We start from the raw sequence: 15,893 nt of genomic DNA on the forward strand, positions 1-15,893 counted from the left end.
CTTTAGGAGGCTTTCAGTGAGCTCCTGGGGCTGGGGAAAGCTACAATGAGTGAAAAACAGGCCGCTTTTGCCCCCACAGCCCCCCAACGGCTATGCATGCCCTTTTTTTGACAAAAAAGGGCCCGTTTTCACAAGAAACGGGCCGTTTTTGGGAGGTCTGCAGAATGCAAAAACTTTTTTTAAAAAAATTGCCTCTTCAAAATGTTGGTGCATCTTATAACCCGAAAAATACGATACCTGCAATACAAACTAGAGAAGGATTTCCTAATTATTCTGTGCACCCTCATCTGTGACTGCAAAGAGCAACCATCTCCTGGCAAATTATTTTTCTCCAGGAGTTCTCCTATATACCACAGGAGCAGCCTATTGTGGCCTGCCAGTGGTCAGCGAAGCTGGCAGCAGAATCGGACAGTTAGGTGGTTGGGGAGGAACATGAGCCAGTCCTGGAGGCTGGGGAAGGCTTGGACGAGGGCTCTGCATCAGAGGCAGAGAGGGGGCCAAGGACATCTGGCAGTTCTCAGCTGCTTTTGGATCTAGACAGCAGTGAGGCAGAGGAACAGCTGGAGCCTGTTCCCAGTGTGCACATGTGCAGAGCTGTCAGAAGAAAAGACAGCTAAGAAATCAGGGTCGACTTGAGAGTAAAGTCACAGGTGGACGGTGAATGGCCCTTCCCCTAGGTAATAAAAGAGGAGCGAAAGGGGAGTGGGCTTTTGCAGGAAACAATTCGTTCATTCATTCGTTTCAGGAGTGTGAACATCTGTCCGTGAATCTCAGAGACTCTGTGCCAAGTCTTTCGTTGCACAGCACTACATTTGGAAAATATTTACATGGCAGCTTTCCAAGCTAGATAAGGTCTGTGGTCATAACTTCGCCTTTGAAAGACTGTTTGCCAGGCCTTTGATGAATGTGAAGGAGAGGAATTCATATGTTTAATAAAAGGGGTTTTGTCGGGACCAGGGATCTGTTTCGTGCTTTTTGGGGAAGCCTAGGTCAGAACACAGCCCAGGGACCTGGCAGATAGAGCAGAGTCGGTGGGCTCAACAGTAAGGATCCTCTCGTCTTTGGCAGAAGTAGCTCAGACACTCTCACCTAATAACTTCTTGTAACACCTAATTTCCTCTTTTCTTTGAATGGACATCTCTCTCTTCTGCATCATAAGAAGCTTTTGAAAGTCACTTAGCTGTAATAGCAGATAATAGTATTCCCAGAAAGTCATTGTTTAAAGAAATACAATATGAAATGGAAGTAGATTAATGGTTCTATGGGGAAAAAACCCCAGATGCTAAAGGATGTAGGAAAGCTGATAGAAGAAAATAAGGATAAAGGATCTTCAAAGTGCCTTAAAAATATCCTTGAAACAGGAACTGAAACCGAAACTGTACAAAATATAGTTTAGACCAGGGGAGTCAAACTCAAGGCCGAGGAGCCGAAGCCTGCCCGGGGGGTACTAAGATCTGGCCCACAGGGCCACCCTGGAAACAGCGAAGGACTCGTCTGCACTTGGCCCTCCCAAGCTCTGTTTTCATTGGCAGAGGGTTGCAGGAGGCCATGGCAGCCGAAAATGGAAAGGATCAGTCCAACAGGAAACAAAAAGACCCAAGTCTTCTCCACCAGTAATCGGCACACAGATCAGCAAAGATGAACTCCAAGGTTAACCTCAGACCAACAATCAAGTGAACAATACTCCAATCAAGGAACTGGCAAAGAAGCCAACAGCAAAGAGCCCAAGCAAAGAATCTCTAAGACCATACTCACCAACGCTGAGAGAGCAAGTCCCCAGAATGTAAACTGACAGCAAACTACACTCCTTTATCAGCACTGATGATGTTACCTAGTTGGGTAATGAAACGTCTGCTAGAAAACAAGCAAGCTCAGAGAGCACCAAGGGCCCTTCATGTCAACCCTGAGCTACAAATATTCTCCTTTATTATCAAAGTTGCTTGAGAGAATAAGCTCTATGGGACATAAAACACCCCATAAGTTGCAAAGCAGTTTCAGAGTAAAGAATAGTTAGTTATCAAGGAGGGGGGGACGGACCTTATTCTTAGCTAAAAGGTAACGGTAAAGGTTCTCCTCACACTATTGTTTCCAGCTGTAGGGGGCGGTGCTCATCTCCATTTCAAAGCTGAAGAGCCAGCGCTGTTGGAAGACGTCTCCGTTGTCATGTGGTTGGCATGACTAAACACCGAAGGCGCACAGGATGCTGTTACCTTCGCACCAAAGGTGATTTCTATTTTTCTACTTGCATTTTTTACGTGCTTTCGAACTGCTAGGTTGGCAGAAACTGGGACAAGTAACGGGAGCTCACTCCGTTACCCAGTACTAGGGATTCGAACTGCCAAACTGCTGACTTCTCTGAACGACAAACTCAGCATCTTAGCCACTGAGCCACCGTGTCCCTTTCTTCGTAGCTAATATGAAAATTGCATAAATCTGCCTCGTTCTCTCATCTTAATGCTTGAAAAATATAATCATCAGGGCTTTCTTACCCAGTTGGATGTTAAGTCAGACACAGGGAGATGCTTGCCTAAGTCCCAACCCTGAAACTCTGAAGGTCCTGTCAGGTCGTATGTTTCCCAAGAACGCCTGATGAATTTCTAATTGAGTCATAATTAGACTATTCAGGTTATTTGGTCCTTGTGTCTACTTTCTTGAACAAGGCTCTCTTGTTCATTTCCGAAGATACAGATTGAGAGACCATTCCAATGACTAAATGTATCGATTCTGGAGGCTGCCAAAAAAAACCAAAAGCCATTTTCAAAGTCTGAGTTCAAATCCAACTCGTCGTGCAACATGAAAAATACAAGTCAGTGCAGCAAAGGCAAAAGATTTGCCAGTTTTTCTGTATTCAGTTTTTGTGTGTCTTTATTGTGACCATCCCTTTATTGGGCTCTACTGCCTTAGCATTAAACAAAGCCCATTTCACGGACTTCTTGCTGCTTTTACATTATTTAAGCTTATATTCCCCAGGTTTACCCTCAAAGTGATGCTAAGATTTAGCTTTCCTAGTTTGTCTCCTCCACTTAAAGTAAATCCCAGCTTTTAAGTGTTCCCTGCTTCCTCCCCCCTCCCCCGGTACTGCTAGCTTACTAACTTTTGCTTCATATGATGATGTCTCGCTGCCATTCGGACCATCTGTCCCTTTTCTCTTTAAGTGTGTCGGATAAAAGCCAATGATCCATTTTTGGATTCCTAATTATAATTGCCAAATGTGCAAATTAATGATGGGCCTCACATGCTCACACACACACAGACGATGGTGCACTGGGGTGTGACACAGCAGGCTCTTCTGTGAAAGGAGACGTAAAAAGCAGCAGCAAGGGCCAGATGAGAGAGGAAGCTCTTGTCGCCACCCCTTCCACATGTTTGTGCAACCCTTGGTTTGTTGTTCCACCACCTGGGAAAGATCATGTGACCACCTCATCACATGATTACCCCTTAATTCTAAAAGGTTCCATCTTTGTTCGTCTGGTATAGATTGCCAGCTAGTCAAATAATTACAGAATGCATTTTAACTTCTGGAATGTGTAACTCAAAATATGTTGAATATCAAAAAAGCGGGCGTGGCCTCTCTGGGCTCCATTTTCACTGCCTGAGGGCTGTAGGAGGTCGTCATGGCCAAAAACTGAGTCTGTCTGGGCCACACATGAATCCCCCAGGCTCCATTTTCGACCACAATGGTCTCCAGCAATGAATTCGACTAACCCCGCCTGGGCCACCACAGGGGCCCTTAATATGAGTGGCGTTGATTTCATTGAAGACTGCATCAGGGTTGTGTTTGACCTTGGAGTGCTGGGGTGGGCGTGGCCAGCTTGAAGTCACTCCTGTCAGGTGGTCCCTGTGGTGGCTCAAGCACTCTGCCAGAGAAAACAGGCTCCCAAGCTCCGATTTTGGCTGCCACGGCCTCCTGCAACCCTCTGCCAGTGAAAATGCTTGCAGGAGGCCATGGCAGCCAAAAATGGAGCTCAGGAGCCCATTTTCACTGGTAGGAGTACTGTGGGCCGGGCCTTAGGTGTTTCCAGGGCGGCCCCGTGGGCCAGATCTAAGTACCGGTGGGCCAGATCTGGTCCCCGGGCCTTGAGTTCGACACCCCTGGTGTAATGTATGGCTTTCAGATAAATAGTTTACAATTATGCAGTCTTGCTCAAAATGGTTTCAGACTCTTTGCTGATCTTCATTCTCCTTTGTGGTGTTTGTTTCTCCAGGCCTCCATCTCTTCAAACCAGCCTCCAACCCACTTAATTTCAACATTAGAAGGGAGATATTGTCAAATAGATGCCCCTGCAAATCCTGAGGCAAGATTCTTCCTCCAATTGCGGTAAGTTTTAAATCTGTTCCCAATCTTGTTCTAACTTTTAGTCCAATATTAGGTGGAAAACCTTCCAGATATTTACTCCTTCGACGAATATGAAGTCTCAGATAAGATTAAGAATGAAGCTTAGCTTCCAACAATTATTGGCTTTATTCAAGGACACGTTTGAAATGAAATGTGAATGAATGAAATCCCCAACTGTACGACACCCTGAAATATTTAAACATCTTATTCAATTAAAGTAGGACATCTAACCCAGAAACAGAAGAGCGGCTGCAACTACAGATGATCATTCGTACAGACAACCATCTCTTGGCAACAATAAGGTACAGCCGTATAATGTTGTGTTTATGCTACATAAATAAACAAATTTAGACCAAAAACATCTTTCTGCCATTAAGTCTGAACCTGGATGTAATTCATTGTGAAGGGGACAAACCTGTGCCACTTTAACAGAATTCTGCGTGGATCCACCAGCATGATATTCTACCTTGAATTTTTTCACCAGTTCTTCAAATCTGAAAGAGATCACAAAGGGGAAGAAAAAAAGAGAGAGTGAAAAAAAGAGGTTACATTTTGTGATTCCGTATATTTCAAAACTTCACATTAAGGCAAGGGTGTCAAACTGGGGGTCCGCGGGCCGGGTGCATCACGCACAGGCCACACCCACCCCAGTTACGTACAGGCCCAAAAAAATTGCGATACTTTGCATGACATCGTGACGCAGCAAGTTTGACACCTGTGATTTAAGATATTTATATAGCAACAATTCAGTAGGAAATTAACTACAATAGACTATTACCGTGTTTCCCCCCAAATAAAATCCTGTCTTATATTTTTTTTGCCACCAAAAAAGGCACCAGGTCTTATTTTCGGGGGCGGGGGATGTCATCCACTGACTCACCTCACTTGCGCATATCGCCCCGGCCTTTTTTTCACTATCAGAGGCCTTCAGAAACGTCTTCGTCTGGCAAGGCCAGCAAAGCTTTCCTGAAGGCCCCTGCAGCCAATAACAGAGCTCCGGATCAACCCGGAGCTCTGTTATTGGCTACAGAGGCCTTCAGGAAAGCCTTGCCGGCTGCAGCAAACGGAATGGGCTGAAGTGTGCGAGGCCTGGCTGCAACTATCCAAAGGTAGGTAGTGGGGCAGCTCCACCACCACCCCCCATCCTTAATTTTTACCTGTGCACCCTGGAGTGGGCGGGGTCTTAATTAGGGCTTATTTTGGGGGTAGGGCTTATATTGAGTGCACCAGAAGTGGGTTCCTACCGGTTTGGACGAGTAGGTAGTAACTCGGCCGGCCATGCCTGTGAACTGTTTCTATCAGCAGTAAATGGTTGTAGGTGCCATTTAGTTTTTTGCTTCTGCGCATAAGCAATTTTTTTACTACTGTGCATGCGTGTGTAGCGCGCATCAAGTGTGTGCATGCCCGAAACACATCCCTGAGTGAACCAGCAGTAACAGAAGCCGGAAACTACCCCTGGGGTGCACATGTAAAAATAAAGCTGAGACTTACTTTCTGAGTAGGTCATATTTTGGGGGAAACACGGTACTTGTTTTTGCAAGAGACAAGGTTGATAAAGCAGGAACTGTTAAAGCATTATGAATGGGGTTTCTCCCCCCCCACACACAATTTTTTCTATTTTGGTCAACCCACAGAAGAAACCATGAGAAAACATTTTTATATATGATTGCAGTGGCCAAACTACAGAAGAAAAAATATATTCTTTAGGATAGAGGCATGAAAGCTGGCACTTATAAAGGTCAAATTACAGTAGAAAGAATTCCCGAAATTCCACATGCTATGCTGGATTTTAGACAAAAGGCTGAGCAATGAGAACTCATAATGGCAATCTATTTCACTGTTATTTGAAAGAGTTAAAATACTCTCAAGTTCTAACAACTCAATTTGCTTTGTCTTTATATGAGATTATGGGTACTAATCAGACTTAAACAAACAGGGCAATTTATAAGGCAACATAAGGCAATTTAATAGACTAAACAAGTTGCAAAGTCAATATTTAATAACTTTGCACTCCGTTTGGAAAAAACTCTGTGAGTTCATGCTAATCGGTTTTTAAATGTCCTTCACGAAAACATTAATAAGCAAATCTAAATTGTAACTCTTAAATTAAGGCAAATGTAAATGGTCTTGAAACCAGTACTTTAGCATTTTACAAATTAGCCTCTGGATTATGGAATCCCCCTTTGGGCTCTTCCCACAAGGGCTGTGGGAAGGAAGGCTTCGATTTTTATTTCCAATTGATCAGGTTTTGAGAGCTTCTTACTGATTTTGTTTAATCAAAGTTTTGAGACCATTCCTGTTTTCAATCTGGAGTTTCCCTACACTTTCAGCTCCAATTCCTACTTCACTGTGTGTGTGTAAGGGAGAGAATGTGCCTGCCCTTCTTGGAGGTCTCTTTTGCTGAGAATAGCTAGAATCAGTGGTGAAATGCAAATTTTTTTACTACCAGTTCTGTGGGCGTGTCTTGGTGGGCGTGGCAGGGGAAGGATACTGCAAAATCTCCATTCCCACCCCACTCCAGGGGAAGGATACTGCAAAATCTCCACTCTCACCTCACTCTAATGTCAGCCAGAGGTGGCATTTGCCGGTTCTCTGAACTACTCAAAATTTCCGCTACTGGTTCGCCAAACTACTCAAAATTTCCGCTACCGGTTCTCCAGATCCTGCCAGAACCTCCTGGATTTTACCCCTGGCTAGAACCAAGTCAATAAAAGACAGTTTTTCTGGTCAAAAGACTGCTTCCCAATAGAAGACCAACTTTCTGGTCTTCTCCAAGTTCCCGTTCCTCTTCCAAAGAATTGTTCTAGATCTTTCTGCTTACCAACTCCAATTCCTGAACACTCCAACACCACATCATTCCTAAATCAAGGCAAATTTGGTCCCCCTGCAAAAAATTCTGCATTTTGTTCTATAAGTTCTAAATCCATGATGGCGAACCTAGGGCACATGTGCCAGAGGTGGCACACAGAGCCTTCTCTGTGGGTACGTGCGCCATTGCCAGCAGCTCTTCTGGTTTCCGGTGTACCAGTTGGTCTTTGTGGGCACCGGAGACCAGGGACCAGCGCACGCATGCGCACTGGCCAGCTGGTCTTCGATTTCTGGCATTCTGGCGCACACGTTCTGATTTGGGCATTCAGTGCTGAAAAGTTTCACCATCACTGTTTTAAATCAATCGTGAAAGACAATTTTGTATAAAGGAGAATTGCATCACAATACAGCCCAGGTAGTTCTCAACTTACAATCATTCGTTTAGTGACTGTTTGAAGTTACAACGGCCCTGCAAAAGTGACTTACGACCGCTTTTCACACTTACGGCCACTGCAGTATCCTCATGGTCATGAGATCAAAATTCAGATGGTTGGCAAGCAGTTCACATTTATGACGGCTGAAGTATCCTGGGGGCCATGCGATACCCTTTTGCGACCTTCTGACAAGCAAAGTCAATGGGGAGGCCAGATTCACTTAACAACTGTGTTACTAACTTAACAACAGCAGGGATTCTTTTAACAACTGTGACAAGAAGAGTCATAAACTGGGTCAAAAGACACTTAGCAACTGTCTCGCTTAGCGACAGAAATTTTGGGCTCAGTTGTGGATGTAAGTTGAAAATTACCTGTGTGTACAATGCAGGGTATCATCCTCCTGTGCTTGTCCTGGTCACCTAGCTCGCCTGAGGAGATCTCTTGAGACCAGGCCCTAACATATTGTCAGTTGAAATATTTTATCCAAAATGACAAACTTCATAGAAGACAATTCTGGTTGTAGAACAAAACAACCCATGTTCCAGTTTTTTTTTCAGAGCTCAGAACAAAACAGAAATTTAATTCCATACTGCTTTGCATTTTCAATATCCAATTATTAGGATTAAAAAAAATCTTTTAGCCATAGAGACTTGAAGAACGCTAATTAAACAGCAGACACAATTTCCATGATGGCTGCCACTAGCAAGTTTGTATTGAGATGAAGAAGAGTTAGTTGAGCACATTTGGAGAGATTGAGAAGCATTTTGAGTAATCGAAACACATGTTGACCTTGCTAATGTTTTTAAATTCTTTGCCATATAGAAGTAAATATGGGTTGTAACATAAAATTACTCCATGTGAACTGTGCTTTCTTTTACAGGTAAGTTACCAAATGTGATGGTGTTTACTGTTTACTTACAGATGTAGTTGTGGGACAGAGCAAGGGATTGTATGAGTGGGTGGGAAACTGTCACAGAATGCTGAAAAAGAGAATCACGTGACTACAGCGGTCCAGCAGGGATAAAACCACAGCAGCTTACAGCACTCAAGCAGCACAAAGTTTTGCCCTATGATGCACTTTTTCACACAATTAGAGCTTACGGACACGAGAGTTTTAGTAGTATACAGATGAACTCCATTAAATGGATCCTTTGCTTTTTTTAATGGGAATTTATTTATAATATTTAGGAGAGGTGCGGTGGCCTAGAGGTAGAGTTCTCGCCTCACAATCAGGAGGCTGTGAGTTCGATCCTAGGTAGAGGCTGATATTTCTCTCTCTGGGCACAATATATCTGTTGAACAAAACTCCGCATTGGCGACAGGAAGGGCATCCGGCCAGTAAACACACTGCTAACTCCATTCAGTTGCCTACACTCCACCCTGCAATGGATTATGGGGGGTTGTTAAAAGATGATGATGACTTTATTTATAATATTTATAGATACCTATTTTTATAGGTACCTAAAATATACTTTCAATCTTTTTTCTTTTACATCATTCGTTTGGTTAACATTTTGCTACTCAACTGAGTGGTATGTAGCCTTGAGAATGAATGACAATATAATATATTTTTGGTGGCCCTAAGTTGAAAGAGGAGAGCAAGAGGTCTGTCAAAAGATGGGACCCTTGAAACGCTTCTATCACCCTTTGTCATCAATTAAGGTTGGCTCTTCAGTAACTTCATCCTACCTTCAGAAGCTTCAGAGAAAAAAAATCCTGTCAATGCAGAGGTTCTGCCTACTACTACTGTACACAGGAACCAATCTAATATGTGGGTCAGCCCCAGCCTTTCAATTCTAGGATTTTTAATTTGCTCTCCTTCAAGTTAACAGACTTTTGGGTCACGCTCTTCCTAGTCTTGAGAAGGAGGCACCAACTCAAAGTTTGTGCAACATTTCTGTGTGGCCTGAACATTGCCGGCTGCTGGATTGAAAACTTCCAACTGCAGTCGGTCTTCACTTTAATCACTGGTCACCAACAGCCATTTGAAGTTACAGCAGATCTCCCCAAAAAACTATTTATAACCCAGTTCCAACAAAAATGCCCAACAGAAAACAATTGATTCATTTAGCTGCATTTGCTTAATGACTGCACAAAAAGATCTTTAAAATGGCAATGATATGCTTTACGACCATTGTCCAGTTGTAAATTGAGGATTACCCGCATTATCCCTCAAAGCCTGTGGCTGATCCTTTTGTCCTCACGTGCTGAAAGAGCATGTGTACACGCGACAGCGCCCACACCCATAATGCAATTTTCCCTGTGTCCCCCATGCATGTGCGTGCGACCCCCCTGCACCCTGTTTTGGCCCTAGCAGACCTCCCTGAAGCCTCCTGGGACCAAACACGGGCTGCGGGGGGACGATGACATTCCCCCGCCCCTCATGCATGCGCACATGTGAACTCCCCATGCCCCCACATGCACCTCTCACATGCATGGCCGAGACGTGGAAATCAGCTGGCCAGCGGAGGTGCGTGCACATGCGCGGTGGAGCTGAGCTGGGGCAATGGCTCACATGCCACCTGTGGCACGCATGCCATAGGTTCACCATCACAGCTCTAAGCTTTCTACCCCTGGACCACAGAGTACCTGAAACCCTCCAAAGGCTTCTCAATGACCTAAATGAGACTGTTTTGTTCTGAATTCAGAACAGGAGCACATCACAATAAGTGTTAATCAAAGCCTCCTTCCTTATTTTGTGAGAATTTTATACAGCATTCACAAGTGAAGGAGCAAGCTTACATTTCTCTAGAAACTGCTTTCCACTTTTTCATACCTCAGTAAACATAACCTAACACTAACAAGATTGTTGTCAAAGTGAGTTGGAGTAGATGACCTACAAGGTCTCTTCCAACCCTGTTAGTCTGTATTCTGTACTTGAAGGAATAATAATATATAAAAAAAAATCATAGACCTTCAAAACCATGTCTTCAAAGCTAAACATCAGTTGCTCCACTAAAAACAAGAGATTATCATCACTGATTAACAAATCAGCCTTGACACAGGATGTAACACAAAATTATAATATAGCAACCAGCCAGCCTCACCCGGATTCTTTCACCACAGGATTAGGTGCCATCAGCACCTTAGCTAAGCAAAGCTAAAACCAGATTAATTTCAGCTCTGCTTATGTGAAATGAAACTGTTTTTTAACAAGTTATATGAGGGTTTGGTTTCAGTTATGAGGGAGGCTATGATGCTTAGAGCCAAGATACTGCATCTCAATTATTTTTAGCGTGTCGTATATTTCAGTTTATCTAACTTGTTTTAATTTTAAAAGCCAACAAAATCAGTGTGTGTGTATTTATTTATTCATTTATTTCTGTCACAGGAACAAAACAATTTCCCCCAAAACAATAATCTGGCATCTCCATCTACGGTGCTGGCAAGCATTTTACTCATGATTATAAAATCTTGATTTTGCAAAGATTCTGCTAAACTTAAGAGTGAATTGCCCCGTTTCCCTGAAAATAAGACCTCCCTGGATAATAAGCCCAATCAGGCTTTTGAGCGCATGTGCTAAAATAAGCCCTCCCCCGAAAATAAGTCTTTCCCGAAAATATTTAAACAGATGCGCAGCCAGTCCCCACCATTTCCTGGGGGGAGGGGGGAACATGCCTCACGTGTCCCACATGCACCTGCCATCCACACAGAAGGGCCTTGCAAAGGCCGCTGCCACAAACCCCAGCTACTGAGCCCCTTCTCTTAGTGGCGGCCGCAAAAAGAGCAGCAGGCCCAACGACGCTAGGGCTGGCAAGTGTATGCCAGAAACAGAATTTCCAGCCCTCTCTGGATCATCTGATCGGTGGGCTGAGGTTAAGGGGCCTCCTGCACTTCAAAAATAATACGACCTCCCCAGAAAAAGGCTAAGCACTTATATTGGGGGGGGGGGAATAAGACCCGGTCTTATTTTGGGGGAAACACGGTATCAAATTTCAAATGTAAGAGAAAGGGGTGCTTTAACTTCATTTCTTTAATTAATTTATATACTTGCTCAGTTCAAAATCACATCTCTTTCCCCCCAAAATACAAGGATTTTGAGCAAAGAAGCAGTGGTGGATTAACAACTTTCCCAAACTTTAAACCAGAGATTAATCTGGATTGTTTTTTGCTATGTTGAATGGCCTGAAAACAGAAAACTGGTACTTATGGTATGTAATACTGTTGTTGAAACTGCTAACCACTTTTGAGTGGGGTGAGGTGGATTAAAAAAACATTTGCCTGGCATAAAGATACCACAAAACCAGACTTCGTGTCCAGAGACCATTTTAATATCTTACAGAATTTAGAGTTTTTGCACAAAATAGTTTTAAATGACACATTCAGTTAAGCAAAAATACATAACTGATTGTAATTTTTGGAGGGGGGGAGGAATTACCAACCACCCTAACAGCAAGGGGAAAATGTTATATGCTATGCTTATCTTGGGAGAGGAAAGTAGGTTATCAAAATAATGTTTTAAAAAGCATGAAATAGTATCAGTAAACAATGTTCTCCATATCTGCTTGGTAAATTAGAATCATTTAAACCATCTTTAAATTCAGAAAAATATACAGAAATCTAACTTAAATATCGACCACTGACAAATATTTATTTTAGACCTATTACTGTCAAACATTTAATGTTAGAATCTCCCAACTTATTTATCTCAGAAATTTTACTCAGCATTCAAGGAACTTTCAGCTAATAGCAAAAAAGTGGCTTTTAAAGTTGAGATTTTTTTAAAAAAATGGATAAAGCTTGCTGACTTTACTAAAAAGAAAATAAAGTCTTTAAATCACAGAGCTAATGTTTTAACCTTACTTTTGTGCCCAAGTTACTTTTTTTACATCTTGTTCCAATATTGTTTAAATGTAAACGTATGTGGAAAATGTTCTTTTAGCATCTATTAAACTGACATTTAAGTCCATTTTTTTCAACTCCTAACGTTTGTGGTAAAATATTTCAAAGCTATGAATCTTCGAAAATGCACAGGCAAATTGTCTCTTTCATATATAAACATCTGTTCTTCATAACATGGAATCTGTTTAGAATTAGTGACTTCTGATTTAGTTGCTATTTGTTTAGAAGACGTGGTTTTGGAAAATAAAGCACTAGTTTGAGGTAATTTTATTTTGCAAATAATAAATACTCCTATAAGGAGTTGCCATTTTCATTCTATAAAAACATATAAACTTTGAAATCTGTAGTATATGCGTGATTCTTAATGCACTCATCTTCTAAATGTGGCTAGTTGTAAGTCACACTTATTATTATCAAGGGCAAGGGGGAAAGACTGTTGTTTAAGTGCTTAATTTCCACTCATTTCATTACTGGCAAAATATGTAATTAATAGCTGTTCAAAACCTTGGGGTTCGTAAGGCATGCTCCCAGATAAAAGCACTCAGGGTTCCAGGGGAATTCCAATCTTATGCCGAATAGCTGATGAAGAACTTCATAGCCATGGTTTTTGTTAATGATTTTCTTGGCTTGTCTTTGATGGTGAGAAAACAGAATATTGGGAAAAAGAAATAAGTAAATCTCTTCACACACAGAGGCTGAATTAGCAGGCCAGTTATCTCTGGTAAACTGCTGGATTTCAGCCTCTGTTTAGCCAGCCAATGTTCATGTATGCTTTTGCTGTCTCTCTACATGCTGATTTTGAATTATCCTGACTGAAACCTGAAATTTGAGAACAGTCAGAGTCACAATCTGAAGGCCACGTTTGAGGTAGGAGATAGAAATTAATTAATTTATTAATTATTTGCTTCTCAAAGCCTGTTTCGGTTAACTATCTTGGCTGCTGCACCTATTTATTCTTTTTGAATGTTTTTATAGTTTCTTTGTTTTAAATTGTTTTAACTGTTTTATGGTTTTATAATTGTAAGCTGCTCTGGATCACTTGGCTGAGATGGGTGGCAATAGAAATCAAGTCACATCAAATCAATCAATGTAGGAGGAGCGGCAGATTCTGGAGGCAGGGTCAAAAGAGGAATCTGCAGAGAATCTCTACGTAGCCACAAATGGACCAAATCCAACCCCTCTTGAATCCCATTGAAAAGTTTTGAGTGAGTTGAGTTGATTAGTGTCAGGGATGTAAAACAGGACCACATGTGAAGTTCCAATTAAAATGATTTATTATTACTTGTGCTTATGCAGAGGAATCCATTCAACTAACAGTCAACACTATTTTGGTGCTAGATAAAAGTCAACAGAATTCAAAAAGGATCGCACTTAGTCAATTTGTAGCTGTGTAGAGACATAATTCCCCTCCCCCCCCCCGGTTGCAATGTATGGCTGGGAAAGTTGGACCGTAAGAAAGGCTGAGCGCCAAAGAATGGAGGCCTTTGAACTACGGTGTTGGAGAAGACTCCTGCGAGTCCTTTGGATTGCAAGGCGATCCAACCGGTCAGTCCTAGAGATCAACCCTGACTGTTCTTTAGAAGACTAGATCCTGAAGATGAAACTCAAGTACTTTGGCCACCTAGTGAGAAGGAAGGACTCTAGAGAAGAGCCTGATGCTTGGAAAGATTGAAGACAAAAGAAGAAAGGGACGACAGAGAATGAGTTGGCCGGATGGAGTCATCGAAGCAGTAGGTGTGAGCTTAAATGGACTGCAGAGGATGGTAGAGGACAGGAGGTCCTGGAGGAAGGTTGTCCATAGGATTGCGATGGGTGGGATACAATTTAACAAGTAACAACAACAAAGAGACACAATGCTGCTTCCTCTTTTGTCTCTGCCCCCAGGTTCTGCCATTCCTTTTGCTACATCAATCAATACCTATAGGAAATGCTAAATAAAACCAACAAAATGACACTTTCAACAAGGTGTCACTTTCAAGAAATGTGCCATTACGGGCTGACCTACAGCAGGTTGGATTGGGAACAATTAATGGGCACATAAGAACCCAGAGGCTTCTGATCAATACTTTTATTGTTATCAAAAAAACTACAAAGACATTATGAAAGAGTCCCAGTGACTGCTATATTTCAAACATAAGCCCCAAATGCAAAACCAAGATTTGAACTTTTCCCCAATGTTTTCTCGTCTTACCTCTCCTTCAGACTGGAGACCCAGTTTCAATCTGTCCTTTGTTCTGACAATGATCATATCTACTTTCATGTCTTTCTCTGTGAGAACTACAGTACCTTTTACATCTGCCAAACATTAAGCACTTGAATAAAAGTGTCCAATGGGATTATCCGTCAAATATTGTTTCTTTATCAAATGTATTATCCTCTGAATTGCATTTGGTATGTAGGTCTGAATTCAAATGCCCACTGCAACAATACTAGAAAAAAAGTGAAGACACATTGGAAAGGAACACACATTTTAAAAGCTCTTTGGAATTAGAATGAAAGACTTGGAGAAATGGGCAAACACATGGATGTTCAACCATGTATTTCAAGTTCCTTTCACTCTTACTCCAAAACTAGAATGGGAAGGATTTAGGTTTTATATGGAAAGAAAGGTATCTATTTAGAAGAGAAAGGTTATATACAGCAGTGTTTGTGGTTTTTTTTAAAAAGGAAACTGAGTAAGGATATTGGGAACGACCAGTGGTGAAATTCAAATTTTTTTACTACTGGTTCTGTGGGCATGGCTTGGTGGGAGTGGCAGGGGAAGGATACTGCAAAATCTCCATTCCCACCCCACTCTGGGGCCTGCCCGAGGTGCCATTTGCCAGTTCTCCAAATTACTCAAAATTTCTGCTACCGGTTCTCTGAACTACTCAAAAATTCCGCTACTGGTTCTCCAGAACCTGCTGGATTTCACCCCTGGGAAGGACCAAGTAAGAGAACTACCACCACTATTCCATAAGGACTGCTTTTTCATGGCTCGCCTTTTGAGTGAATTTTGAAGCCAAACAATTGTTTAGCAAGATATTATTTTCTATTAAATTCATGGCAGCTGCCTACTCTGAAAGATTCTGGGACCCCAGAGTGGGATGGAACTCATCAAGTGACTTATTTGATTATTATCGCCAGGAGGGGGGTGGGTGGGTAGGTGGTTACTGCTTCTTTATTGTGTTTGTATTGGACTTTTATCCTTTTAAGCTGCCTGGCGTTACTGAGAGTGAGTTGGATGGCAATATAAATTTTCTTAAATAAACAAACAAACAGAAGGCATGGAATCCAATAATGAAGGCAACAAAGTTCAGTGTATTAGTTACAGGAGAACATAAATGGGAAAGGCAATTGTCCATCCCATAATGATGTCATCATGTGAGAATACGGGTAGTTCTCAACTGAACCCAAAATTTCCATTGATAAGCAGTACATTTGTTAATGTCTCCACTTTACAACATTTCTTGCCATAGTTGTTAAATGAATCA

General features: G+C 42.1%; 1 protein-coding gene across 2 annotated transcripts in view; it reads right to left on the reverse strand.

The window, feature by feature from the left end:
* Positions 1-15,893, reverse strand: part of ADK (adenosine kinase) — a 298,775-nt gene that overhangs the window by 187,339 nt on the left and 95,543 nt on the right. For both annotated transcript variants that reach the window (XM_081956528.1, XM_081956529.1), the window contains exon 4: positions 4,752-4,830. In XM_081956528.1, the coding sequence (XP_081812654.1) occupies positions 4,752-4,830 (79 nt within the window). The remainder of the gene's footprint in view (positions 1-4,751; positions 4,831-15,893) is intronic.

This window comes from Natrix helvetica (genome assembly GCF_964273705.1).
Source record: "Natrix helvetica genome assembly, chromosome: 5".
NCBI classification, from domain to species: Eukaryota; Metazoa; Chordata; class Lepidosauria; order Squamata; family Natricidae; genus Natrix; species Natrix helvetica.